Below are 25149 nucleotides of genomic sequence, written 5' to 3'. Positions count from 1 at the left end.
GTGCTCGCCGTCCCTCACCTGCGAGAAGAGCTGAGAGAGGCGTCACCGCCGCGACCCCGCCACGACCCCGCCGCAGGCTCTCACCTCGCGCTCGGAGAAGAGGCGCACGCCCTCCACCTGGTGGAAGACGGGGTAGTGAGTGGCGTCGATCTCGTCCCGCCGGTACACGTCCCCGGCCAGCAGGAAGGCGTCCAGCCCCGAGCTGACCAGCTCCCTCTGGTGGGCCGAGGTGTGAGCGCGGAGCATGGTGCCTCTGCAGGAGCAGGGCCCGCGCGCAGGTGAGACCGGAGCTGAGCCCCGCCGCCGCCGCCGCACCAGACGCCACTCACCTGTTCAGGTAATAGTTGTCTCCTCGCTTCCGGCTCGGGTGGTTGGGCGGGATCAGCAAGCTGTCAATCAAGCCAGAGTCAGACGGCCCACAGAGGCGGGAGCCTGCGACGGGAAGCTGGACTCACCTGTCGAAGTTCTGCTCCACCGTGACCACAGGGCAGATGTTGTCGTGGACCGAGAAGAGCGGGTTTCCCCAGCGGCCCACGTAGGCGCTGTGGTCGCCGCGGCAACATGACATTCAGGAGAAACATGAGTCAGCAGAACATAGACCAGCATGCTCCCGAGCAGCGGCGCAGAGGTCAGGCGGTCTCACCTGTAGAAGTGAGACTTGATGCGCTCCTTGATCAGCCACAGAGGATGGTGAGCTTGGTTGTGCAGGTTGCGACCGACTCTGGAGAGAATTCGTGGCGTCACGTTGGTGAAGTCGTCACAGGGGTAGGAGCGGCCCAGAAGCTCCACCGTCTCCACCGGCTGAGAGCAGTCGCCACCGGACAGGAGGCGCCTGGAGAGGAGGCGGGGCCACGGGAGGGGCGGTCGGCGGGGCATCATGATGATGAAGACGAGGAGGAGGAGGAGTCCATCAAGCTACAACAGCAGGAAGACACCTGCGTTACACTCAGGCCGTGGGGGACACGCGCGCTCGCAGGAGTCCGACACCAGTCGGGGAGGGGGGGGGGGGCAGAGCTGGACCTTCCCACGACACCCAGGTGTTTCCGTGAACTGACCGCATCCTCACGAGGACATCCAAGTCAGACGCCGGATGTTACCGAGTCGACTCGTCTGCCTGGAGACCGGTCCTGACCTGAAAGAGCGGCGCAAGACTCGACTCGTTGTGAAAGCTCACGCCAAGAGGCAACTCCGCTGAGCTCTGCAGAGTCTGTGCGCGCGGGTCCATATGTTTGGTCGGAGCCGACAGATGGACGAGTGTGCGCACGTCTCAGCAGGAAGGTGACTCTCAGTGTGATTCCACCATGAAAGCAAAGAAGAAACACGGTGTCGTCATGGTGACCGGAGTGAGCCACACATCAGGGTCGTCTCATAGTCACGGGCGCGCGAGTGTCATGGCCACAGACGCCGTCACTATGGCGACTGGCCGTGGCTCCCGGGGCACAGCAGCAGCGCATCCACTCCAAAAGGGCTAAAAGGTTTATTAAAAAACCACAGCAGATTTTCCTCTGGCGGGAAGAATCCGTCTGTGATGAGTGGCTCCGCCATCGGGCCCAGTTCCGGCTGGTTCCGGCTGCCTCCTCGCAATAATTACAAGTCCGTGGCTCTGGGGCAGAGCTGAGGAAGCAGCAGCAGGCGGGTCACGCCCCCCGGGTCCCCTGGGAGGTGAGGGGCCATGTCCTCGCAGAGCTCTGGGGCTGGCAGTCACAGTCAGAAGCAGCAGGCGTTGGAGCGCTTGTACAGGTGTTCCGAACACTTCTCCACTTGCTTCCGCAGCACTCGGGCCACCACGGCGTCCACCGCCCGGTCCTGCAGCACCAGCACGTTCTCCAGCATCCGCCGGCCCGAAAACTCCTTCTCCAGCTTCTTCAGGGAGAGTCGGCACAGCGGCTTGACGTTCTGGGCGCGAGGGCAGTAGTCCTCGCACAGACCCAGGCCCGTCAGCACGATGTCCGTCAGCCGGCGGATGTGGTTGCAGTTGGAGACGGTGTCGCGCTTGTCCGGCGTCTTGCACTTGTTCAACAGACGGACCGTGAGGAGGGTGACGAAGAAACGCAGCGACTGCTGGACGTCCTCTTCCTCCTCGGGCGACGACTCGCTCGACTGCTTGGACTCCTCGTCCTCGCTGGCGGTGGACGCGCGCTCGCTGGCGGGGGACAGGCCCTCGCTGGTGGGGGACAGGCCCTCGCTGGTGGGGGACAGGCCCTCGCTGGTGGGGGACAGGCCCTCTTCAGCTGCCTCAGATTCTGCATTATCGTCTGACATGGCCGCGATAATCACTTGTGCCTGTGAAATTAAGGTCCCGGTCTTATAACTTCTGACCAACAAAACCCTCAGTCCAAAACAAGTCCCGGCCTTTGAAGATCTGATGACGTCACCACCCACGGAACACACTTAAAGAGGCGACGGGCACTGTTCTCACATGGCCCTGCGCAGATCGACTGACTGGCGTGTTGTACACGCTCGAGTCACCACTGGAGGAATCGACCGTCTACCGTGACGCGTCGCTTCACCAGGGCCCGGGGGCCAGCGCTTGTCCCCGAGAGACATGAGGCTGTGGGTTCGAGTCCCACTCCAAACCCGCCGGCGCGACACGGGGGTTGCGCGTCTGTCACGAGACCGCACGTCACTTGCGGTGCCGCTGTTCCCGCTTCGGCTCGACTTCAGAGGAGACGGTTCGTCAAGCAAACAAGACATGTGTCGAGTGGAAACGCGTTCAGAGCGGAACGTGTACTCACCGGTGGGTTGCTGCGGTCAAGACCGGAGAGCGGTCCCTCGCGTGCCTGACTCTTTCTGTACGCTTAAACAGCAGCGCGCGTGACTCAAGCGATGTCGACTCTATCATGTGTGCTATAGTGAGAACCTTTACATTGACAGACAAGTGGACAGCCGAGTGGAAACGCCGCGCCGTCGGCTCGCTTGATTTTACTCAGGCGCGCAGGAGACACTCGTCATCCGGGCTCCTCCGCCCAGTGCGGCGTGTGACAGCCAGTTAGCACTAGCAGCAAGATGGCGGCGAGCGGCAGGGCGCAGGTGCTCTGCCTGTACAGGTCGCTGCTGAAGGAGAGCCGGAGGTTTCCGTCCTACAACTACAGGTCAGACTCCAACTCCAACCACACCGGCGCGCGGGTGAGCGACTGCTTCTTGAGGGATGCGGACGCGAGCCCGCTCGGGTTCGTTTGCGTGTGTCAGTCAGGTGTGTCAGTTCAGCGACTCGGGCCAGTGCTCGAGCGGCGGCTGGAGAGCCTCCTCAGTCGCCACCTTCGAACCAGTGCACCAGTGCTGAGGGCGCGCCCTCGCCCCGCTGCTGACTTCCGTCCAGAGCCGGGTCAGAGGGGCGGCTCCCGGGAGGCCTGCGCTCCCGCAGCATCGTGACTCGCTAACCGCTCTCATGTCCGCCACTGCCCTGAGACGCGACCCACATCTGCCAGCGCTGCTGCGGGAGCGGACTCGTGCCTCCCGCCCTCCCTGCTGGAACCACTGTGTCCGTCCTGCGACACCAAATCAGAGCACTGTGCGTGTGAGTGCGCGCGTGCGGGTTGATTATAATCCTTGTTCGTAACTCAACATGCTCGTTTGGACAGGAAAGAAGACGGACGTGGAAGCAGGCGGTGCACAATGTGCGATCGAATAAGAACGAATTAAAAACAATTGGGGACAGCTTGACATCTGAGTGGGGTCTCCCTCTCTAAACAACTGGGTCTCGGTCCTGCTTCAGCTTGTTTTGGAGGCTTGGGTTCAGGGGGAGAGGCTGGAAAGTCAGCGACACCAACGTGTGGCCTTGTTTGAACTGGCTTCTGGTCATGTGTTAAGGCTGGGGAAAGGGTCATGGCCAGGAGAGGTCCTCACAATGTCGCCACAGGCGGAGCCATACAAACGTGCTTGTGTGTGTGTGTGTGTGTGTTTTAGGACTTACGCAGTGCGGCGTGTGCGTGACTCCTTCAGGGCCAATAAGAAAGTTGAGGATCCAAAAGCCGTGGAGAAGCTGATGATGGAGGGAAGAGAGAGTCTGATGATGATCCAGAGACAGGTGACACACGCACACACACACGTGCGCGCCTCCGTCTGTGCCGTGCAGCAGATGCTCCCCTGGCGGCATCTGTCCTGTCTCATTACCAAACAAACTCCTCTCTGATCACCTCACAGTCTCGCTTTGCTCCCATAATGCACCAGCCACCTGCCAGTCACACTGCGGCTCCCAGCTCGCCCCATACCTTCTCTTTGCCTGTTGGCCGGGTCACAGTGAATCGTGTTGGGGGGCGGCGGGGGGCGATGAAGATGCTCTCCGTCTCTTTGTTGAACTCCATCCGCAACGCTTTACATTAGAGCCACGCCCCCTTGCGCCTAATAGGCCCGGAGCACCACCCCCTCCGACTGCAGCCCATTGCCAATCAGAGTTTGGCACTCTGGAGCATCGTGTGCGAGTAAATGGCTCCCCCTGCTGGACACCTCGCACCCGCTCAGCAAGACCCCGCCGTCTTCCTCTGCTGGCCTCACGTGACCAGTGTGAGTCATGCGCATGTTGATGGCGACCGTAAACACGTCCCTCATGCTGTGCCATCCCAGTGTTGTTTCTCCAGGTCGGACCTTTTGTCCAATCACCATTCAGATCAGGCGTTGGCCACAGTTTGGTGCGACCGTGGCGCTGGTCCTCGCCACCAATCACGCTGCTTGCTTGTGTGCAGGTGGCCGTCGGATCCATGTACCAGGCGCAGAAGATAGTGGTGGAATCTTGACAGGAAGTGACATCACTCTGGCCAGAAGAGGAAGCTGACCCACTTTATTTATTCTTGTTGCCTCACCATTAAAACTGTCTTCGCACTTGTGTGCGTGCGTCCGTGTGTGTGTGTGTGCGCGCGCGCGTGTGAAGGGGGCACGTGGCCAGGCGCTGAGCCGCCGCTCTGTTGACTGGTCAAACACGGTGGGACCTTGGTCGGCTCCGCCGCCGCAGTCGAACCCGGAGGATGAGGCTTCCGTCGAGTGCCGATGACGACACGAGGCCCCTCCATGACCAATTGAAAACCAACTTCCGGTGAGACGGGCGCGTGACCTTTACTTTGAAGCTTCAGCCGGAAGACAAATGTTTTTTTCTTTTTTTTTATTCGTGACTCTGCTGAGCGACGCCTGTGACGTCACCAACGAAGGAGCGAGCGCGAGCCTCTGTACGCGCGGGCGGCTCAGGTGGCGTGGAACGCGGCCTCGCTGGGCGGAGCGCAGTAGCGGAGCGTGTAGTTCCGACCCGCGTTGTTGTCCCAGAACTCGCCGTCGTCGCTGCGCAGGTACACGGCCAGGTGCACGGTCGCGCTGGGCTCCGTGAGCGGCGGCGTGTAGACGGTGAAGCAGAAGCGCAGCCCCGCAGAGCCCGGCTGCGGCGCGGCCGGCGCGTCCACGTGGGAGAGCCACTCGTTAAAGGTGTACCGGACCCCGACCTCCCGAAGGCCGCGCGCGGCCTCGCTCAAGACCCGGATCAGGCCGCGCACGTCCAGCCGGCTGATGGAGACCTCCTCCAGGCAGACGCGCAGCCGCCGGAGCCGCTGCTCCGCGTCCGCGAGCTCCGGCGCGCAGGCCACCCGCCGCTCCGGCTCCGGCGGCTCCTGCTGCTGCTGCTGCGGCGGGAAGCTCTTGTGTCGGGACAGGACTTTGCTGGGGATCCGCGGCTCCTCCAGCGCGCTGAAGTGCTTGACGCTGGCGAGGTTCAGACCCATGGAGTCGGCGAACTTGACCCGCTTCCGGCCCTCGCCCTCGGTGCCGCCCAGCAGCGCCGCGGGGTAGGCCGGCAGCGACCTGGCTCTCCTGCGCTCCCGCATGTACCGCTCCAGCCGGGACGCGTCCGCCTCGTCGTCCAGCTCCTCCTCCGGCTGGGACATGTCTGCCCGGGGCTCCCCGGCGGGGCGGCGGGTTTAAAGACTCCCGGGCCGTCACGTAGTCGGCGGCTGACGTCACGGCGGCGGACGCGCCGGCACCGGACCGAGCACCTGAGCCGGAGGTGCGGCACGCGCTGACGTCATCGCCCACGACAGGCGCTGTAGGAGTTGCCGAAGCGATCACGACGCCCGCGTCACACTGGCGACGTCAGCGGCCTGCTCGCGCACGCGCGCACTTATAAACAAGCAGCTACAAGCACGCGTTCAGAGACGCACGTACTTAACGTGTGGGGTCAGAGGTCACTGTGGTCAGAGGCGCCACCCAAACAGGAAGTGACGTGCTGTGGTGGGTGCCTGGACTTTCACCTGAAAACTGCTGAGTCACGGCGTCCAAGGTCTCCTCCCTCACCGCAGCAACATGAGGGGTCAGGCCCCCGCGCCCCGGCGCTAACGTGTCGAGCACGACCTCAGGAGCAGTCCGAACCAGCGTCAGTGGGGACAGTCGAGTGCCGTCAATAAACACCAAAGGCTGATCAGGACTCCGACAGTCTGAGGGCCGAGGGGAAGAAGCTGTTCCTGTGACGGGAGGTTCTGGTCTGGATGGACCGTAGCCTCCTGCCAGAGGGAAGAGGGACAAACAGTCCGTGTCTCCAGGGTGAGAAGGGTCACGTCTCTGGCTCCTGGAGACATACAGGTCCTGAAGAGGTGGCAGGCTGCAACCATCACCTTCTCAGCAGAACATACGCTGCGCTGCAGTCTGCTCTTGTCCCTGGAGGTGGCGCTGTTGTACCAGACGGTGATAGAGGAGGTGAGGATGGACTGGATGATGGCCGTGTAGAACTCCACCAGCAACTCCGTCGTAGTTTTCGTAGCTGCCCCAGGAAGAACATTCTCTGCTGGGCCTTCCTGATGAGGGACCTGATGGTTGGTCCTCAGTGATGGTGGTTCCCAGGAAGCAGAAGGAGTCCATTATAGGAATGGATAAACCAGCCAACATGAGAGGGGACGGAGGAGCTGTGACTCTCCTGAAGTCCATGACCATCTCCACTGTCTTCTGAGCGTTGAGCTCCAGGTTGTTGTGGCTGCACCAGGACACCAGCCGCTCCACCTCCCTCCTGTAAGCCGACTCTTCTCCATCTGAGATGAGCCCCATGATGGTGGCGTCATCCCCAAACTTGATCAGCTTCACAGACTGGTGGCTGGAGGTGCAGCAGTTAGTGTAGAGAGAGAAGAGCCATGGAGAGAGAACACAGCCCTGAGGAGACCCCATGTTGAGGGTCCGAGTGTCAGAGACAGTCAGCCGCACACGCTGACTCCGGCTGGTCAGCAAGTCTGACCACAACTTTAAATCCAAAAGAATGTGTTCCCTGACAGAGGAGTCTAATGACCCTAACAGAGCTCTGGGTCCACAACTGCGCCTGACTTAGCCTCAGCTCCAGTGGTGGAGAGTGACCCTGACCCTTTCATGACACACTTCACTTCATCTTGGGGGGTAGTCTCCACTCATTGGTCCTGGGCTCTTGGGTCCTGGTTGCCATGGCGCCACATTCCTGATCTGGTTTCGACACCCCTTGGTTTGGAGCAGACGCATGGTCCTGGACCAGGTGGTTCCTGCCTTTCATGACTCACTCTTCCATCCAGGCATCTGTCCCCACTATCCTGATCACACACAGCTCTCATGCTGGATCAAACTGAGGTGACCTCACCCCTGATCACTGCGTCTGTTCAATTCAGTCTTTCATTAGACAGAGCATTTACTCAATAGCAGATACTTGATGAATATGATCATAAGTAAAATATCATGATTCCCACAAAGCAGAGCTGGGAGAATCGTGCTAAAGGCAGAGCTGAAGTCCACAAACAGGATCCTGGCAGAGGTTCCTGGGCAGTCCAGATGAAGGGCCTGGTTCACTGCATGGGCCACAGATCTGTCGGCTCTGAGTCCAGGTGAGAAGCAGAGGAGCACAGACGTCAGCGGTCTGCCAGTCCTGTGATCCTGGCCTTCTTGGGAGCAGTCACCAGAGAAGGAGCCGCTGGTGTGGAGTCTCCTGACAAGCGCAGCCTTCATTGCTGCTCCACACGGATCTGGACGTAGAGTCCTGTCCCTGCTCCGCCTTCATTCCCTCCGTATCTCAGCATGTTTCCACAAAGCTTAGGCAGCAGTACCAGTGCAAGCCATGGGGGGCAGTGTTGCTCCCCGACACCTAGCTCTAGTGAGACAGGAAGAAGACAGAAGAATGACGGAAACTCTCCGCCCCCCAGTGGCCCTGTATCTCAGGGCCTCAGCGACCAGCGCCTCCTACAACGCTGCCTCCGTTTCCTCTGTTGTGCCAGAGCTACAGGATCAACACTGACGCCACAGTCAAAGCCATGTGGCTCTGGAGCTCTGACTCTGGGCTGCTCCCCCTGCTGGATACATGGGGGAACAGCCATGTAAAGAAAGCATGTGACGTCAGGGACATTTGGGGATGCAGCGCAGCACCAAACCTTTCAGAGGAAGGTTCCAAGCGAGTCTGACTCTCTCAGTGACCCGCCTCACTCTGTGGGGAAGCAGTGAACCGAGGTGAACTTTCACCCCTCCGAGGCTTCCCTGAGGCGCAGCATGGACCAATGGGAGCCGAGATGGACTCGGACTTCAGAATAAAAGCGGTGACCACGCTCACATGAGACGCCCTCGGGCGGGGGAGGAGCCGTGACGTCATCGGTCGCAGCAGAGCAGGGACGAGTCCCAGACCCAGCTCCTCTGACTGACGGTCTGCCGCGCGGGAGGCGGCTTCACCTGTCAATCATCGAGCTCGGCACGAGCCCACCGCCGCCTCACTCTCGGTGACGTCACTCCCGAGCGGAAGGTCGGACCGAGCGCGTGACGTGGCTCCGTCCCAGCGCACGTGACGCACAAGCTTCATCTTATTTTGACAGCCCTCGCCGGATGTCGCGCATGTTGCTGGGAGACGTCGTGGGTGTGTTCCCGAGAAAAGTGGGTGAAATGTCGACGTTGGTGCGAAGTCACCGCGCGCAGCGACCTGTGGACCAGAAGTGACCAGGAGCGGAAGCGAGCCACCAGCGAGCAGCGACGATGGGCGCGAGCGAGAAGCCGAGTCCCGGGCCGATCAGGTACTTCCGGCTGTCGGAGATCGAGCAGCAGAACTCCGTCAAGTCCACCTGGATCATCATCAACTACAAGGTCTACGACGTCACCAAGTTCCTGGAGGAGGTGAGGCGTCTCGGTGTCGGGACCAGGCAGGTTGTTGGATCGGTGAGCGTGGTGGGCAGCAGGTGGCGCTGCCGCCCACGGGTCCGTGCGCGTGCGGTTGGCTTGCCTGCCCTCGTGAGGACGCGTGGCTCCGTTAGCGCCGGGGACAGGGTGACGGCCAGAGAGGAGGTCCCCACACGGCTGTGTGTGTGTGTGTGTGTGTGTGTGTCGCCAGCATCCCGGGGGGGAGGAGGTGCTGCGGGAGCAGGCGGGCGGAGACGCCACCGAGAGCTTCGAGGACGTGGGCCACTCCACCGACGCCAGAGAGATGGCGCGCACCATGGTGGTCGGCGAGCTGCACCCGGTGAGGCACTGGTCACGTGATCGCCGGACGGCCACACTCATGCGTGTGCGTGTGTTTGCAGGACGACCGGGACAAGATGAAGAAGCCGGACGTGAGTTGCACACGGTACATTTGCACTCTGACCTTTGACCCTGACCATCCCATCTCGTCGTACAGGAGAGTTACGTGACCACGCTGAAGGAGGAGCCGAGGTGCGCACGCACGCACGCACGCGCGCACACTGGCCGGGCCTGACCCGCTCTCTCTGTCGCCCTCAGCTGGTGGTCCAACTGGGTCGTCCCGGCGCTGGCCGCCGCCATCGTCACGGCCATGTACCACATCTACACCTCCGAGAGCGACGTGTGACGTCACGGGGAGGCGGAGCTTCAGCCAGAGCCACCTGGAGTCATGTGACCAGCGCCACATGCTAACATGCTAACGCCAGTGATGAGAACACGTCATGCAACTTCAATAAAACAACGCTCGAGCTTGAGCCGCGTCCTGCAGCCAAAGAGAGGCGGACACACCGGGGACCGACTGCGTTTTCCAGACACTTTTATTGCGTCTCGTGCTCCGACGCCCGGGCAGCAGCCGAGCCCGTAGCGCCCCCTAGTGACCAAGGTTGGGACTCCATCAAATGAAAAGGAAAGGAGTGACGTGGTCGACCGGAGAGCAGGTCGCCAACTCAACAAAAACGTTCACAGTCTCGATTCAAACGTCGCCAAACAAGGGGGGAAAAAGAAAAAGCAAAACACCACAAGCGTTGGAAGCTAAAGGCTACGTAAAGCTTTCAGGTTCTTATGGCCGACTGCCAGCACTGCTCGCGCTCACACATGGCTTCTGCTCGAGTCCAAAACAAACACACAAACACACACACCACGGCTGCAAATAAATATGTTAAAAACATCCACGGCCAGCGCACGTCGCCCCCTGCAGACAAATGCACGTGAGAGACGGAGAGGAGGCTGTTGGCTCGCAGGCCCAGAGCCGCTGTGCACGGCGGCGCAGCTGGCATCAGCTCGGCCAAGTGTGGCTACGCTTCAGTTCCATGAGTGAGGTTGATGCGTTTTCCTGATGAGGGCGCCCGCCGCTGAGTGACGTGGCGCCGCCTACACTAACGTTTTCACAGAAACGGATTCGCCCTTTCGCTGGTGAAAACAGCCGCTGATTGTCTGCAATGGTTGCGCTCCGCCGCGGGCGCCAACTTAGCGTCACGCTAGGCTAGCGCCGCCGCTTCAGCCAGCCTCGTGTGGGAAGACGTAGGATTTGACCCGACGTGAGGTGCCCCGACGCCGGTCAGGTCAGCGCGGCGGTGGCACAGCGCCAACGGCAAACGCACACAGAAACATTGGATTTGTTCTCTTGTAAAAAAAAAAGCAAAAAGCTTCCCGACACCGAGCGACAGGACGGCAGTGCTGGCTCCGACCCACCGACCCGTTCCAGTTAGAAAAACAACTCGCTGACAGTGCAGTCCACAGAGGCGCGGAGGCTCCGCCCACTTCACTTCCACCATGAGCGGAGGCATCATCTTTGTCACTTTATTGCTGAAGTCACGGGAGTAAAAAGCTTCTGGTCCGAAGTTGGGACTCGTAGTAGTAAGGCACTTCAAGACGGCGTCAGGTCATGGCACGTCAGTGGTCGCCCGCGGGCGCGGCGGGGTCTTTGGGAACGTCGGGCTCCGCCTCCTCTCGGCACAGGCTCCGCCCCTCCAGCTCCTGGTCGTCCTCCAGGTCCTTGGCGGCGCCGCCTTCGCTCTCGTTCTCGGAGGGCGGGCAGGTGGAGGTGGGTGTGGCCACGCAGGAGTCGCCGTCCTCGCTGCCGTCGTCTCCCCGCGGCTTCAGGTGGATCCTCTGGTGCCGCACCAGGCTGTGCTTGAGGGTGAAGGTGCGGTCGCAGGTCTGACACTGGTACGGCCGCTCGCCTGCGGCACACGGGGGAGGGGGCGGGGTCAGGACGCGCTGGCGTGCGTGCGAGCCAGCGCACGTGTGCCTGCCTACCTGTGTGCGACCTCATGTGGCGGGTCAGGTCCTGCAGGGACCAGAACCTCTTCTCGCAGACGTGGCAGATCTTCTTCCTCTTGTCCACTCGTCCTCCTGCGGCGTCTCCTTCGGCAAACTTTGGCTCCGACGCCTCGCCATCGCTGCGCTCCTCCCCCTTCTCCTCCCTCTCGTCCTCGCTGCCGTCCTCCTCCGCCTCCATCTTCTGCTCCTCCTCCTCCTCCTCCTCCTCCTCCTCAGCCTCCGGCTCCTCCGGATCCTCTGGCGCCTCCTCCTCCTCCTCCAGCCGCGGGCCCCGGGGGGCCTCCTCGGGCAAGTGCGCCCTCTCATGGCGAGCCAGGGTGGTGGCGTAGCGGAAGCTCTTCTTGCAAACGTGACACACGTGTTTGGACTCGGTGCCGGGCTGGGGAGGCGGGCCCTGCTCCGGCTCCTCGACCGCCGCCGACTGGGCGACCGAGGGGGGCGCAGCCTCCGCCTGGGAGGAGGTGGAGGAGGCGGAGAGTTTGAAGTCGATGAGCTTTTTCCCAAAGTTCAGATCCAGACTGTTGTTGCTGTGGCAGTCGTCATCGTCCGTGTGCTCCCCCTGCTGGAGAGAGGCGGAGTCAGCCCACCGCGGCAGCCTTCATCACCCTCATCGTGGTCCTCCTCACCTTACAGCTGACGCTGGGCTCGCTGTCTTGCTCCTGGCTCTCTGCTGCCGCCTGCTGGTCCAGCTTGCCCTTCTCCTCCGAAGCGGCCGACTGGCTGGAGGCGGACTCGTGGGAGGAGCCCGGCGAGGCCGCAGCTCCGCCCTCGGCCTCCTCCTGCGGCTCTGGCGGCACCTGCTCCGTCTCCGACTGGCTCTCTGTGGGACACAGTAGCGGTCAGTCACCCTCACCGCCCGCCGCTCGCCACCCTCGGCCGGCCGCTGACCTGCGCTCTCGGGCGACGCCTCGTCGCCCTCCTTCTTGGCGAGGGCGCCGTTCCGCCGCAGTGTCCTGTTGGTGACGCCGTGCTTCCTCAGCAGGTGGCGCTCACAGTTGGACTTGGTGGAGAAGAAGGCGTCGCACTTGGGGCAGGGGAAGGGCTTCTGGCCTGAGGGGCAGAGGTGGAGCCATTAGGCCTGGGCGGGGGCAGCGGGTGGCCCGGGGGCCAGATGTGGCCTGTTGCCTGTGGGGTCAGACTAAAACTATACCACTGATAAAATTGTCCTTTTCTGTTTTAGCCAGCACTGACTCAACAGTCGACTCAGTTCCTCAATATTTGTTGGAAGAAAATTCAAAACAGATTTTGAAACAAATGCCTTTTTGGTTTCCATTCATTGCAGATAAAATGACCTGCTATGGGGTCCGGGCCATATTTACACTCTCACACTGGTGTCCCCGTGAGGCGGCGCCTTTCTCTTGGCACGACGGCCCTCACAGCAGCCACACTTCAGGAACCGGGCGTCAGCGGCGCAGTACCTGTGTGTGTCAGCATGTGGCGCTGCAGCGAACTGGCCCACGGGAAGACGCGGGGGCAGAAGGGACAGGTCATCTTCTGGGCAGAGTTGGAGTAGGCGTTCTTCTTCCCCTTGGACTGCGGCGCCAGCGTCTTGGCCTCGTCCTTGGCGGCCCGCGGCTTCTCCTCGCCGTCTGCGTGAGAGAGCGGCTGAGTGTCTGGCGCGTGCGGGGCCGTCGGCACCGTCTTACCTTTCTTCAGCGGCAGCTCGCCCGTCCCCGTCTGCAGGTAGGTGCTGAACTTGTTGGCGTCGGTGGTGGCGAGCATCTTCTCCACGCTGGCAAACTCGCCGCTGGACTCCAGGTCCACGTGGCTGGGCTTCTCCTTCAGGCCCACCGGTTTCTTGCGGCCGCGCTTCCTGTCAGGCAGCAGTCAGAGGCTCAGAAGCGGCTCAGCAGCAGATGGCGCCACGCAGCCTACCTGCAGGCGCCGTCCAGGTCGTCGCTCAGGGCGGCCGGGTCCCCAGAGGGTCCGGGGCCTTCGGCGGGGCTCACGTCCCGCTTCAGGAGGTCCGGGGCCCCCGACACCGAGTGGATGATCTGGGCGATGGAGGCCAGCGGCGGGAGCTCTTTGGCAGCAGTGCAGGGGGAGGAGGCGCTGGTGGGTTTGGGCAGCAGCGGCTTGAGGTTGCGTGGCGGGCGAGTGGCAGGCAGGGCGGCTGCCGGGGGCAGGTGGTAGCAGCCCAGCGCCGCGCTCAGCGGCGCCACACTTCCCAGCAGCTTCTCCTCTAGGGGCCCGCTCGGCTCCGTCTTGATCTCCGGAGCCTCCCGCCGCTGCCTCTTGCTGGGCACGGACAGGTCGATGGGCTGGTCCAGGGTGGGAGACTCGCTTTCCAGTTTGACCCCAGGAGAGGCGGGCGTGACGGCGGGGAGGCGCTTCTTGGCCGAGAAATCCAGTGGCTGGTCCAGTTGGGCGGGAAAGACCTCCTCCACCTTCACCTGGCCCACGCCGTTCTTCGGCACCAGCGGGGCGGCGGCGGCGGCCGGTGGCAGGGTGGCGATGTGCTCCTCGATCTCCCGCTCCTGCACCTCGGGGTGGTGCTTCAGCAGGTGGTGGATGCAGTTGCGCTTGGCCAGGAAGGCGGCGCCGCAGCGTCGGCACTCGAAGGGCTTCCTCTGGCAGCCGTTGTGCGTGCGCAGGTGGATCTGCAGCGCCCGGTACGTCTTCAGGTCCTCGCCGCAGAAGCGGCAGGCCGTGTCGGCGGGGGCCGGCTCCGAGTCGGCAGGTGCCGGCGAGGAAAGGGAGGGCGTGGAGAAAACGCACTTGATGTTCTTCTCGATCTCCTTCCTGGAGGTCTTGCCGTGCTTCTTCCTCAGGTGGCGCTCACAGTTGGCCTTGACGGTGAAGGGGTAGTGGCAGACGCGGCAGACGTAGGGCCGCTCGCCGCTGTGCGTGCGCAGGTGGCGGATCAGCGTGGCCTTGTCCGGGGCCACGTAGTCACAGATGTTGCACTGGTGCGGCAGGATGCCCAGGTGGAAGCGCATGTGCGCCTGCAACACGCCGGCGAAGTTGAAGACCTGGTCACAGAAGCGGCAGGGAAAGGTGCCCTTGGGCAAGGCGCGGGACTTCCTGGCGCCCTCCTCCTGCACAGGCGTGGTGGCCGCCGGCGGAGACTGGGAGGCGGGCGTCTGGGGATCGGCGTCCGCGTCCGGCGGGCGGGTGGCCGAGGACGAGGGCGGGGTCTTGAAGACGGCGGGTGGCGGCAGACTGGGGCTGATACAGCCCAGCGAGGCCTGCTGGGAGCTCTGCAGGGGAGGCGGGGTGGTGGCCGCCAGGCTGGAGCGGGGGCTGCTGGGAGGCTTGGGCTTCAAGGGCGGCATCACCTTCTGACTCAGACCATGACCTCCGGCGAAGCCCGGCGCTCTGGCCAGGGGGGGCAGGGTCAGCCCCATCTGGGTGGGCGCCGCCGTCGCCACCTTCAGGATCTGCTGGATGTCCGCCAGCTCCATCAGGCCTCCCCGCGCCGCCTCGCCGGGCTTGACCCCGGAGGAGGCTGACCCGGCTGTGGCGGCGCCCCCATCAGGTTGCTGCAGGAGGAACCCGGCCTGGAAGGGCTGCAGGGACAGCAGGCTGAGGGCCTCGCGCTGGGACAGGCCCTGCAGCGAGGAGGCGGAGCCCGAGGACTCCAGCAGAGGGATGCTCAGCGTGGCCAGGGTCAGCCCCAGCCCCCCGGGGAGAAAGGCGGCCGCGGGCTCCTGGGGGAGACTGGAGGTGGGCGGGTCCACGTGGATCACCTTGATGCTGTCCAGGTGAGCCTGGTGGATCTCCTCGTCCGTGGGGCCGGACTCCACCTGCGGAGGGAGAGGATGCTGAGTGAGAGGGCCACGACCTTCCTCGCCCCTCGGACCCTCGTCGCTCCCTCAAGGCAGACCTGGGCAAAGTGCGGCCCGGGGGCCATGTGCGGCCAGACGCCTGTATTTTCCGGGCCCGTCTGACATCAGACTAAACTATCACTGATGTTCCTTCCCTTTTAGTCCCCACCACTGCAGCAGCTTCTTGTTTGAAGCCTAAAATCTTCTTCTTTCCATTGGCCAGTTGGATGCGTCTTTTATTGAAGGAAAAAGTAAGAAAAAAAAGTATCTGTGTTTTGGATATTTTTCCGTCACGGCTGTCTTGCTTCAGACGGTGGCCCCTCAGCACCGTGAGCCGCCCACCTCAGTGCTAGACCCACGGGGAGACACCTGCAGCAGCAACATGAGGGAGCAGCTCGATCGCCGTGGACAGCAGACGGTGAAGGATCCAAACTAGACCGAACGCGAGCAGGATTAACTAACCCTGACCATTCTCAACTGCCCTCGTCACATCTTGTCTCACCCCATAACCGCATGGTCCCTCAGACATTCGTCGCCCTCCTCCTGGGTCACCGACCTTTGACACGTGCCGCAGCCCCAGTGCCTTCAGAAGCTGCTCCTGATCAGACTCGTCCTCTGCCTTCTGGGCGCCGGCGTCCTCGTCCTCACCGTGGCTGGCGCTGGTGTGCAGGTCCAGGGCCGAGCGCAGGGGGAAGGCCTTGTCGCAGCAGTGGCACACGAACCTGTGGAACTTGCTGATGCAGCGTCGGAGGTTGGTCTCGCACCACACCTGGAGGACGGCGGGGTCAGTGCGGCTGGCGCGGGCAGGCGGGCGGGCGGCTGGTGGGAGCACCTACCTGAGCGATGTGAGCGAACTTCTTGCAGGAGAAGTCGATGAAGGCCAGGTCGTTGAAGCCGGTGGGGATGGACGGGTTGCTCTGGATGAAGGGGCGTCCGCTGGGGTCCTGGGGCAGCAGCTTGTGAACGGCGGCGTTATGACGCAACAGGCCGCGGTGCGTTCGGAAGGAGAGGCAGCAGAGGTCGCACCTGGGGACACCAACAGGTGAGCGGGTGAGCCACCAGCGCACACGTGCGTGTGAAGGCACCTCAGCGCCGTGTCCGGGTGCGTGTCCATGTGAGCGTCCAGGTCCAGGCGGGTGCTGAGGTTCTTGAAGCAGATGGGACACTGCAGCAGCTCCTCCTCGCCCCCCCGCACCTCCACCACGCTGGACACCTCGTCTGCATCAAAGTCCTCCACCACCTGAACACGAACACAGGCCTGGGTCAGCCACCGCCGGGCGCCACAGCCAGGCTTCCCCCACCGCCGGGTACCTTCTTGCTCGGAGGCTCCTCCCCGCTCTCCTCTTCCAGGCCTTGGCGGCGCTTGACTGACGGGCGCCGGCGCTTGGTGGGCGAGGGCGGGCTGACGGGCAAGAGTCCGCTGGCGGGGTCCTTCTCATGGATCTTCATGTGCCTGGAGAGCAGAGGACGGTGGTCAGGTGGTGACCCCTGATGGCCGGCAAGAGGGCGGGGCCTGTACCGGTGCATGTTGCCGTTGGTGGTGAAGGTCTGGCCGCAGATGTTGCACTTGTACGGCCTCTCTCCACTGTGGACCAGCATGTGGCGGTCCAGCGAAGACGCTGAGCTCAGGCACTTGCCGCAGATGCTGCAGGAGTGGTCCGTGTTCCCGGTGTCGGCGTTGTGCTGCGCGCGCACACACACATACGCACGTCAGCCCAGTCGCATGCGACGCCGGCGCCATGTGCCGACTCACCTGCCGGATGTGCATGGTCAGCTGGTGCTGGTTTGGGCAGCTCTTGTCACACAGCGGGCACACGTGGGCCGAACCCTCCTCTTTGGCCTCCTGCAACACAGGCGACGTCAGGGAAGTTGCCATGGAAACCAGACACAAGGCGGCTCACCTGGTTGCGGCGGGGGTGGCGCGAGGGGGGTGCTCGCTGTGATGGGGGTGTCTTGGAGGGCGAGGGCCTGAAAACAGAAGGTGCGGTCAAGCGGCGAGCTCACGGGCAGCTGTCGGCGTGGCCACGCACCTGGGGGAGGCGCCAGCAGAGGGCGGGACCGAGCCCTCTGCCGCTCCGTTGATGCTCCCTGCTGCCGACATCACCGCTGACATCATGGCGTTGATGGGGGACAAGTCTCCGCCTGCTCGCTCGCCATTCTGTAGCGTGTCCTCCGGCGCCGCGTCACTTCCTGTGGAGAAAGCAGGTTGCAGGAGCGGCACCAGGAGCAGGTGATGTCACCGCGCGGCTCACCTGTCAGGCCGCTGAGAGCCTCCTTCTCTGAGGTAGAATCAGTGCTGCCGGCGCCTCCCTCTGGTGGGCTCACGGTACTGTCCTCCATATCTGCCAGAAACAAGGTGAAGTGGTTACCATGGCGAGGCGCAGGTCACATGGTGGAGGCGGGGGTCACAGGAAGAAGAATGATTACTGTTTCCTGTTCTGCTGCCCCCACAGGAAGAGACGCCAGAGCCCCTTCCTGTTCCAGTCACTGTGTGTGTGTGTGTCAGACATTCCACACTGAAGATGAGGAGACAAGCGTCCAGCGAGTTACAGACCGTCACAGTCTCCTCAACAGTTGGGCTTTAGACTGACAGTTAACAACTGCTGGGGGGCGGGTCAGGGCAGCAACATGACGTGCACGTGCACACACACACACACACACACACACACACACACCGACAGAGAGAGGCTATGGACGAACAGCAGCAGCTGTTGAGGAGAAAGGCTGAACTGGAGCAGATGAGGTTGAAAAACGTTGAAACAGGATTTAAATCATCGCAGCAACTCGAACACACACGGCGTCTGTCTGTGTGTGTGTGTGTGTGTGTGTGTGAGCTTGTGTCCAACAGAGTGAGGCCAGTTTGGCAGCTCCTGACTTGGCCAAGCCTCAGTTTGAGGGTTCACACAGCTGGGTGATTCTAACTGGGCTCCAGTCTGGTTCAGAGTCAAGGTTCACTTCAGCCGAGTGTTTGAGACGGTGAGGTTCAGGGGGAGAGGCTGGGGGAAGGGTGATGGCCGGGAGAGACATGCGCGTGTGTGCGAGTGTGGAGTTTAGACCTGGAGTGATAAAGAGTTCAGACATCAGCAGAGTAACAGCAGCATACCAGCGAGGGGGGAGAGGGGGAGGGTAGGGTGGAGAGCCAATCGCAGGCTGGGAGACTTTCCACCAATGAGAAGAGCCAAAGGTCCATCACATGACCAGGCTCTCAGCCGGAGTGTGTCCAAGCGGGAGGCAAGCTGATTCAAGTGCTGCTGACCATCGTTGGTTGCTGTTTACTTGTTTGTCCCGCACAAAGAAGGAGGAAGCCAGACAGGAAGTGGTGACCAACAACAACAACATCAAGCCTCCGTTTGCTTGCACCTGCAGCCAGCTGCCACCTGGTGGAGGCATGGAGGTACTGCGCGTAGGCGGAGTCAGGAGGAAGACCCTGTTTACCTGTTGAATAAGTGCTGGGCCAGGTGAGCAGGTGGGGGGGGGGGGGGGGGGGGGGGTGAGAGGGGGCGGAGCTAGCGGAGTCTCGGCTCACACTGCAGGGAGAAGACAGAGGTCAGTGGGTGTCACATGACTCCGCATCATGTGACCAGACGTCACTCCTGCGAGCTCATCAGGAGGAGGGAGGCCCCGCACGGGCAGGAGGAATGAGGAAGAAGGTCGCAGGCAGGTGCCGACACGCAGCGACGGGGGAGGGGGGGAGGAGCCAGGAGCTGCTGAGGTCGGCGGTCACCGGCGAGTGCCGGAGGTGAACTTACAGGAGGAGCTGTCAGTCAAAGGCTGTCGCCATGACGACGGCGTGACTCACAGGCTTCTGTTGTCTTCCAGACTTGAACAACTGCAGAAAGTCACGTCAGCGAACTGCAGCGCGCGCGTGTGTGTGTGTGTGTCAGCTGTCTGGTTCTCAACAGGTGCCAGTGACAGCTCCCCATCTTTGCCCCGCCTCCATTCACGCTGGCCAGCAGATGCTGACCCAATGCTGCCATGTGCTCCTGTCACCGCCGCCGCCGCCACTGCTGCTGCTGGAAACAGCAGATGTTGCTGAACCAGTTTCAACACGTGTCCACACACTCACACCCATCACCCTGATGATGTCTCACACACACACACTTCCTGTCTGGAGGGGAGGCAGGAAGGAGCTGCTCCTCAGTGCCTCCACACCCTCAGCAGCACCCACTGCTCCACTGCTGCACCCAAGCTCAACTACAACCCCCACAATTCCCTGCGGCTGGGAGCGCAGGCGTGTGTGTGCGTGCAGGGTGTGGTGCAGAGGACCAGTTTCAGTTGAGTGAAAGACTCTGAGCCCTTCAGTCGGAGGCCTCTGGGTAACACACTTGCCACACAGACACCAGGTTTACACTCAAGAGAGAGAGGGAGGGAGGGAGGGAGGGAGGGAGGGGGGACTCCCCGGGCCTCGCCGCCGTGACGCCCAGGTCCCGGCTCCTCGTGTGAGACCAGGGGTCCTCCATTCGGGGCACCACCGATCCGGTTACTGTGGCAACAAGGTGTGTCATGTGTTTGCAGAACAAACAAAAGGTACCTTCTCACAGGAGGGAGGGGTCCAACACACGCTGTTCATGTGTCACTAGCAGCCTGACCTGAGAGAATGTTGCACCAGCAGCAACAGGGTCCAGCCCTCCACTATATGGACAGGGCTCCTGGCAGAGTAGCTGAGGAGGAGGACGGTGAAGATGATGATGATGAGTGATGAGGATGAGGACGGTGTTGATTAGATTGTGATGAGGATGACGAAGATGAGTGATGGTGATGAAGAGGAGTGTTGATTAGATTATGATGATGGTGACGATGAGGACGAGGATGAATGGGTTGCCATGGTGAGCATGAGGTGACAGTGATGAAGAGGATGAAGGTGTCCCTCTAATCCGGCCCAATAATCCCAGCAGCATCTTAAACTGGCTGCAGAGCAACAGATTAGCTTGTTAGCCTGGAGCGGTCAGCGTCCTGGAAGCAGCCAATCGGGCGGCTGCACTGACATCCTCAGCATCTGTGACGGTGACGTGACCCCGCCCACACACACACACACACACACACACACACACACACACACACACACACACACACACACACACACACACACACACACACACACACACACACACACACACACACACACCCGAGACTAAACTGTGCGGTCAGCAGAGAGGGGCGACTGGGGGCACCTGTCCAGTGCCTCCTGACATGCCGCCAGTGGGCGGGGCTCTAACACGGGGCGGAGTTGCTCAAAGTTTGCAAGCAACACTGATCAATGATCAACTCACCAGTTAAAACTTCACCTGAGAGGCGACCTTTCAACTGTGTGTGTGTGTGCGCTTCACTCAAGGGAGGGGTGTGTGAGAGGGGGGGAGGGGGGCAGACCAGTCGAGTGGGATGCCAGCAGCTCAGTGGAGGAGGAGGAGGAGGGTGTGGCAGCAAGACGACGCTGATAAGCAGCGAGACGCGCAGCTTCTGGGCGTGTGAGAGTGTGTGTGTGTGTGTGTCGGGGCCGAGTCCGACACACTGACGTGTGTGTGTGTGTGTACAGAGTTCGACTGAGACACGGTGAGGACAGGAGATGCAGCTCCTCCGAGTCTGGCTCGCACGTCTTCCTCCAGGTGTCGACTGTGCTGAAGATTCCTCCACAGACTTGGCCCCTCCCCCACCGCCCCTCCCTGCTCCAGGTAGTCTACAGACGGTGGGGGGGGGGGGAGACATTTGCTCTGCCCCAACCCCCCTCACCTGCAGTGACAATGCCTTCTCCTGTCAATCATCTCCTCCTCACACCTTCTGAGCAGGATGCTGACTCCTCCTCCTCCCTCACCCCCCCCCTTCAAAGGATGAAACCTAATCTCACCTAAAAACAGCTGCTCTAAATATAGAGGAGCTGAGGCGGCGGCGGGGGGGGGGATGAAAAGTGATCGAGATGTAGAGTAAAAAGTTTCCTCCGCCTGGTCACATGAGCCGCGGGTGAGCGTCTGCAGGGACCTGGAGTTAAGCTGATCACCAAGTCTGATGGTTCCTCAGAGGCAGGTCAGCAGGGACACACACGTGCGCGCGCGGATGGACGGTCCCCGTGATGATGTCATCAAGGATGACAACGGTGTGGTCCCCCCCCCCGGGCCCCTGGCAGGCCGTCACCACGGAGACGGAGGGGGCAGCAGGACCAGTCGGAGCTGACGGAGGATGCAGTGTGGAATTTCATACTGGAATGCTAAGGGCTCCTCCCCCGCCCCTCACCCCAGCCGCTCCACTTCCTGATGTTTGTGTCAATAAAGTTTCACCACCAGCAGACAGAGCGTGCTCATCATCACCTGTGTGGGGATGTCAGCACAAGCGCCCACCTTCAAGAGCAACACAAGAGCAACACTAGAGCAACACAACAGCAACACGAGAGTAACACTAGAGCAACAGTAACACAACAGCAACACTAGAGTAACACTAGAGCAACACTAGAGTAACACTAGAGCAACACTAGAGCAACACTAGAGCAACACTAGAGCAACACTAGAGTAACACTAGAGCAACACTAGAGCAACACTAGAGCAACACTAGAGTAACACTAGAGTAACACTAGAGCAACACTAGAGCAACACTAGAGCAACACTAGAGCAACACTAGAGTAACACTAGAGCAACACTAGAGCAACACTAGAGTAACACTAGAGCAACACTAGAGTAACACTAGAGCAACACTAGAGCAACACTAGAGCAACACTAGAGTAACACTAGAGCAACACTAGAGCAACACTAGAGCAACACTAGAGCAACACTAGAGTAACACTAGAGCAACACTAGAGCAACACTAGAGTAACACTAGAGCAACACTAGAGTAACACTAGAGCAACAGTAACACAACAGCAACACTAGAGTAACAACAGCAACACTAGAGTAACAACAGCAACACTAGGGCAACACAACAGCAACACTAGAGTAACACTAGAGCAACACTAGAGAAACACTAGAGCAACAGTAACACAACAGCAACACTAGAGTAACACAACAGCAACACTAGGGCAACACAACAGCAACACTAGAGTAACACTAGAGCAACACTAGAGTAACACTAGAGCAACAGTAACACAACAGCAACACTAGAGTAACACAACAGCAACACTAGAGCAACACTAGAGCAACACTAGAGCAACACAACAGCAACACTAGAGCAACACTAGAGCAACACTAGAGCAACACAACAGCAACACTAGAGCAACACTAGAGCAACACTAGAGCAGCTGAGTCGCCATTAGCAGAACCACCATCTTGCCCTCGGCCCGGTAGCGGGAGTCCAGCGAGGGAAAGTCAGGGGCCGCGGAACACGAGGGACTCGGAGATGGCAGCGAGGCTGTCAATCATTCACTGGGCAGATGACAAACTTCAGCAGCCCCTCCCCCACCAGCATCTTCTTCAGCCTCCTCCACGACACGTCCAACTCATGCTAACGGCTAACTGGCGGTGGACGGGTCGAAGTCTGCGGCGGTTTAAAGTGTCACAAGTGACGTGGAGACGGAGGTGACGGATGTGGACGGAGAGAAAAGAGGCTAAGATGGGGGAGGAGGGGGAGGGGGGGGAGGATGCAACAGGCGTCACATCGAGGCGGACGGTGAAAAGTGTCCCAAACTGCCACCTAAAGTCGCCAAACTGACGCCGAACGGCGCCCAGCGGCGAGGACGAGACGCCCACGGCGCGTGGCCACCGAGGGGACCGAGTTTACAAAGCAAGCAACTCTCTTTTCGGATAAATACGTCTGGACAAGGTCACAGCGCCGCCATCAAGTTAGCCACAGTTAGCAGCACACTCACCGGAAACCCGCACCATGCCCTTCACAATAAAACGGCCATCTCTCCGTCACCCCGCTCGGCGGTTCTGGTCCAGAACGGCTTGCTCGTTTCGTGGCGCGGAGGTGCCGGCCATTCCCACCGTCCGATGAGGAAGACTCCTCCGAGACCAAAGGTCCGGCACAGGGGCGACTCAAAGCCTCGTCGACTCCGCTAATGTTGACTTTTAACTTCCGAGCGCGACACCCGCGGGGCCGAGGCTGGGCCCCGCGTTCTGCTAGTCCCGGTTCGACGTCACAAAGTTCGGAGGCGACGAAACCGAGAGGCTTCGCTCAACAGGTGGTTTTGTTACGGAGGGCCGCACCGGAAGCGGCGCAGCTGGTTGACGCCAGCCTCTCGCTGGTGTCTGGTAGCGTCACACATGGCCACTGGCAGCGAGGCTCCGGCCAAAGTGCAGCCGAGATACGATGCTCGCCTCCGGCGGGGAGCAGACTTTGACCCCCAGCTCCTGCCCAGTCCCCGCGGGACAAACAGCCCGACCGCCGCCGCCACCCCTCCACCCGCTCACGCGCACACACGTCGATGGAAGTGTCGAGTAAAGTGAACAAACAAGCGTGAAGGAGGAAGAGCCGCTGAATTCCAGCGCTTGGATGCGCATCAAACTCGGAAGCAACACGACGCTCCCTCCTCTTCCTCCTCTCGCCGCTCGCCTTCCACACACTCGCACACACTCACAAACTTTTCTGCCCGAAGTTCGAGGCTCCGACGCGGCACACTTACCCGAGCCTGGGTCCGAGCCGAGCCGCCGAGACATGGAGGCGAGGATGGTGGTGGGGGTGATGGGGGAGGACAGAGGGATGAAAGGGGAGACAAGAGGGAGCGAGAGGCTGCAAACTTGCTCCGCAGAGGAGAGGAATCAAAATGGCGTTTCCGAAGGGATGTGCAAACTTGGACAAACTTTACTCCGGCGGCTTCTCCTCCTCCTCCGCCTCCTCCTCTTCCTCTCCTCCTCCTCCTCCTCCTCCTCCTCTCCCGGAGGCTGAGAACAGGGTCAGGGTTCGGGCTCGGTTCCACTCTCCTCCGCTGCCGTCCGTCCGTGCGTCTAAACCCGAGCAGCAAAGCTCGTCACGTGCTCGTCTCCGTCTCCAGGGGGACGTGGCCTCCAAGCATCTCTGCTGACCGGATTAGCGAGCGCGTCCTCCCGCGGAGCCGCCGAGCTCCACAGCCTCCCAACTTTCCGGGGCCCAGCGAGAAGACACCAGCGACAAGGCGAAGCTTCTTCTTACGTCATCACACAGACGTTAGATGACCGGAAACGCTCGCTCCATCTTTGATGTGGCTCCGCTCAAACTTTGTTCGACTCACCGAACCATCGTGAGTTTAAAGGACGGAAGTCCCGCGAGATTTGGAGAGTCGCGTGAAGAGGATGAAGCCGCCGCCAGTCACGGGGGGGGAGGGGTGAGGCCAGGTAAACGTTGACGGCCGACGTCACGCGGCTGCGCGCGCGTGCTCCGCGGCCGACTCGAAGCCACTTGATGTCAGTTTGCGCCCAAAACTTTTTCACGGACCGGAAACAAAGCCGAGTGCTTCAGTGTCGTCATGGAGACCCGCGGAGCGCCTCCTATTGGACCGCGACGGAGTGGGCGGGTCTTGCTTCACCTAGCGTCCCATGCCTGTCGCACGCACGCACGCACGCACGCACGCTCGCCCCCTGGCTAGCCGAGCGCGATCAAAGCTGACCGCGGCGTCTGTGACGTCATCACAAAGGCAACGCTCGACCCTTGAGGCTGAAGAGGTCCCATGTCCTGGACTCCTCCGGCCCACAGGGGGCGGCGCAGCTCCAGGTGGCTTCTGCTTCTCCTCCGATGATGAAGATGCCGAGGGGAAGTTATAAATAACGGTGGCTGAACTGGGGTCAGTGGAGCCCAGCACTAAATTTAACACACACACAGCACCCAGTCGCCACCTCCACCGGGCCGACGATGAACCCGGCTCCTCGGGGGAGGAGCCTGTGGACGGATGTCGCGCAGCACAAAGTTTGGGAGGAAAGTGGAGAGAAAAGTTGTGATGTTATTTATTAGAGCGTAACCATGGCGACGTCGCCCAGCAACCACTGTCTGCAACAAAAGGGAGGCTTCATCCTTTCAGCCTGGGAGAGGGGGGGGGGGGGGTGGGGGGGTGGGGGCGGGGGGCAGGAAGGTG

The 25149-nt window shown here is 61.2% G+C and overlaps 5 protein-coding genes across 13 annotated transcripts in view; 2 read left to right on the top strand and 3 right to left on the bottom strand.

The window, feature by feature from the left end:
• fars2 (phenylalanyl-tRNA synthetase 2, mitochondrial) overlaps positions 1–2985 on the bottom strand; it is a 7978-nt gene extending 4993 nt beyond the window's left edge. For 3 of the 6 annotated variants that reach the window (XM_053859153.1, XM_053859148.1, XM_053859152.1), the window contains exons 1-5: positions 644–1023; positions 456–542; positions 330–389; positions 85–253; positions 1–30 (exon numbers count right to left, since the gene is read on the bottom strand). The exon at positions 1–30 is cut by the window's left edge and continues 133 nt beyond it. In XM_053859153.1, coding sequence (XP_053715128.1) covers positions 1–30; positions 85–253; positions 330–389; positions 456–542; positions 644–879 — 582 coding nt within the window. In that variant the 5' untranslated portion in view covers positions 880–1023. Of the gene's footprint in view, positions 31–84; positions 254–329; positions 390–455; positions 543–643; positions 1024–1055; positions 1156–2735 lie in introns of those variants that run through there. The other 3 variants (XM_053859149.1, XM_053859150.1, XM_053859151.1) reach the window with 3 other exon arrangements.
• LOC128755515 (LYR motif-containing protein 4B) lies at positions 2781–4822 on the top strand. The gene is made up of 3 exons (XM_053859174.1): positions 2781–3092; positions 3907–4027; positions 4683–4822. The coding sequence occupies exons 1-3, from the start codon at positions 3007–3009 to the stop codon at positions 4731–4733; spliced, it is 258 nt and encodes an 85-aa protein (XP_053715149.1). The 5' UTR covers positions 2781–3006; the 3' UTR covers positions 4734–4822.
• ppp1r3g (protein phosphatase 1 regulatory subunit 3G) lies at positions 3339–6001 on the bottom strand. Its single transcript, XM_053859170.1, has one exon. The coding sequence runs from the start codon at positions 5862–5864 to the stop codon at positions 5175–5177; it is 690 nt and encodes a 229-aa protein (XP_053715145.1). The 5' UTR covers positions 5865–6001; the 3' UTR covers positions 3339–5174.
• A 2769-nt stretch (positions 6002–8770) lies between these two features.
• On the top strand, positions 8771–10780 carry LOC128755513 (cytochrome b5). Its single transcript, XM_053859172.1, has 5 exons — positions 8771–9075; positions 9290–9418; positions 9480–9509; positions 9575–9609; positions 9676–10780. The coding sequence occupies exons 1-5, from the start codon at positions 8938–8940 to the stop codon at positions 9761–9763; spliced, it is 420 nt and encodes a 139-aa protein (XP_053715147.1). The 5' UTR covers positions 8771–8937; the 3' UTR covers positions 9764–10780.
• On the bottom strand, positions 9396–24352 carry rreb1a (ras responsive element binding protein 1a). Of its 4 annotated transcripts, XM_053859081.1 has the most exons (17): positions 23728–24352; positions 17438–17527; positions 17216–17375; positions 17087–17153; positions 16939–17028; positions 16705–16868; positions 16497–16638; positions 16271–16425; positions 16022–16211; positions 15742–15954; positions 13294–15164; positions 13065–13231; positions 12837–13007; positions 12307–12468; positions 12045–12238; positions 11395–11980; positions 9403–11318 (listed from the first exon to the last, which is right to left on the bottom strand). In XM_053859081.1, the coding sequence occupies exons 1-17, from the start codon at positions 23759–23761 to the stop codon at positions 11029–11031; spliced, it is 4746 nt and encodes a 1581-aa protein (XP_053715056.1). In that variant the 5' UTR covers positions 23762–24352; the 3' UTR covers positions 9403–11028. The 4 variants fall into 4 exon arrangements, with proteins under 4 accessions (XP_053715055.1, XP_053715053.1, XP_053715054.1 ...); XM_053859080.1 differs by lacking the exon at positions 23728–24352 and adding an exon at positions 22972–23716 and having other exon boundaries at positions 9396–11318; positions 12837–13231; XM_053859078.1 differs by having other exon boundaries at positions 9397–11318; positions 12837–13231.
• Positions 24353–25149: the final 797 nt, after the last annotated feature.

The sequence above is a fragment of the Synchiropus splendidus genome, chromosome 3 (genome assembly GCF_027744825.2).
Source record: "Synchiropus splendidus isolate RoL2022-P1 chromosome 3, RoL_Sspl_1.0, whole genome shotgun sequence".
Classification (NCBI taxonomy): Eukaryota; Metazoa; Chordata; class Actinopteri; order Syngnathiformes; family Callionymidae; genus Synchiropus; species Synchiropus splendidus.
Note: the sequence above shows the minus strand (reverse complement) of the source record. Positions and strands in the feature narration are given on the sequence as shown.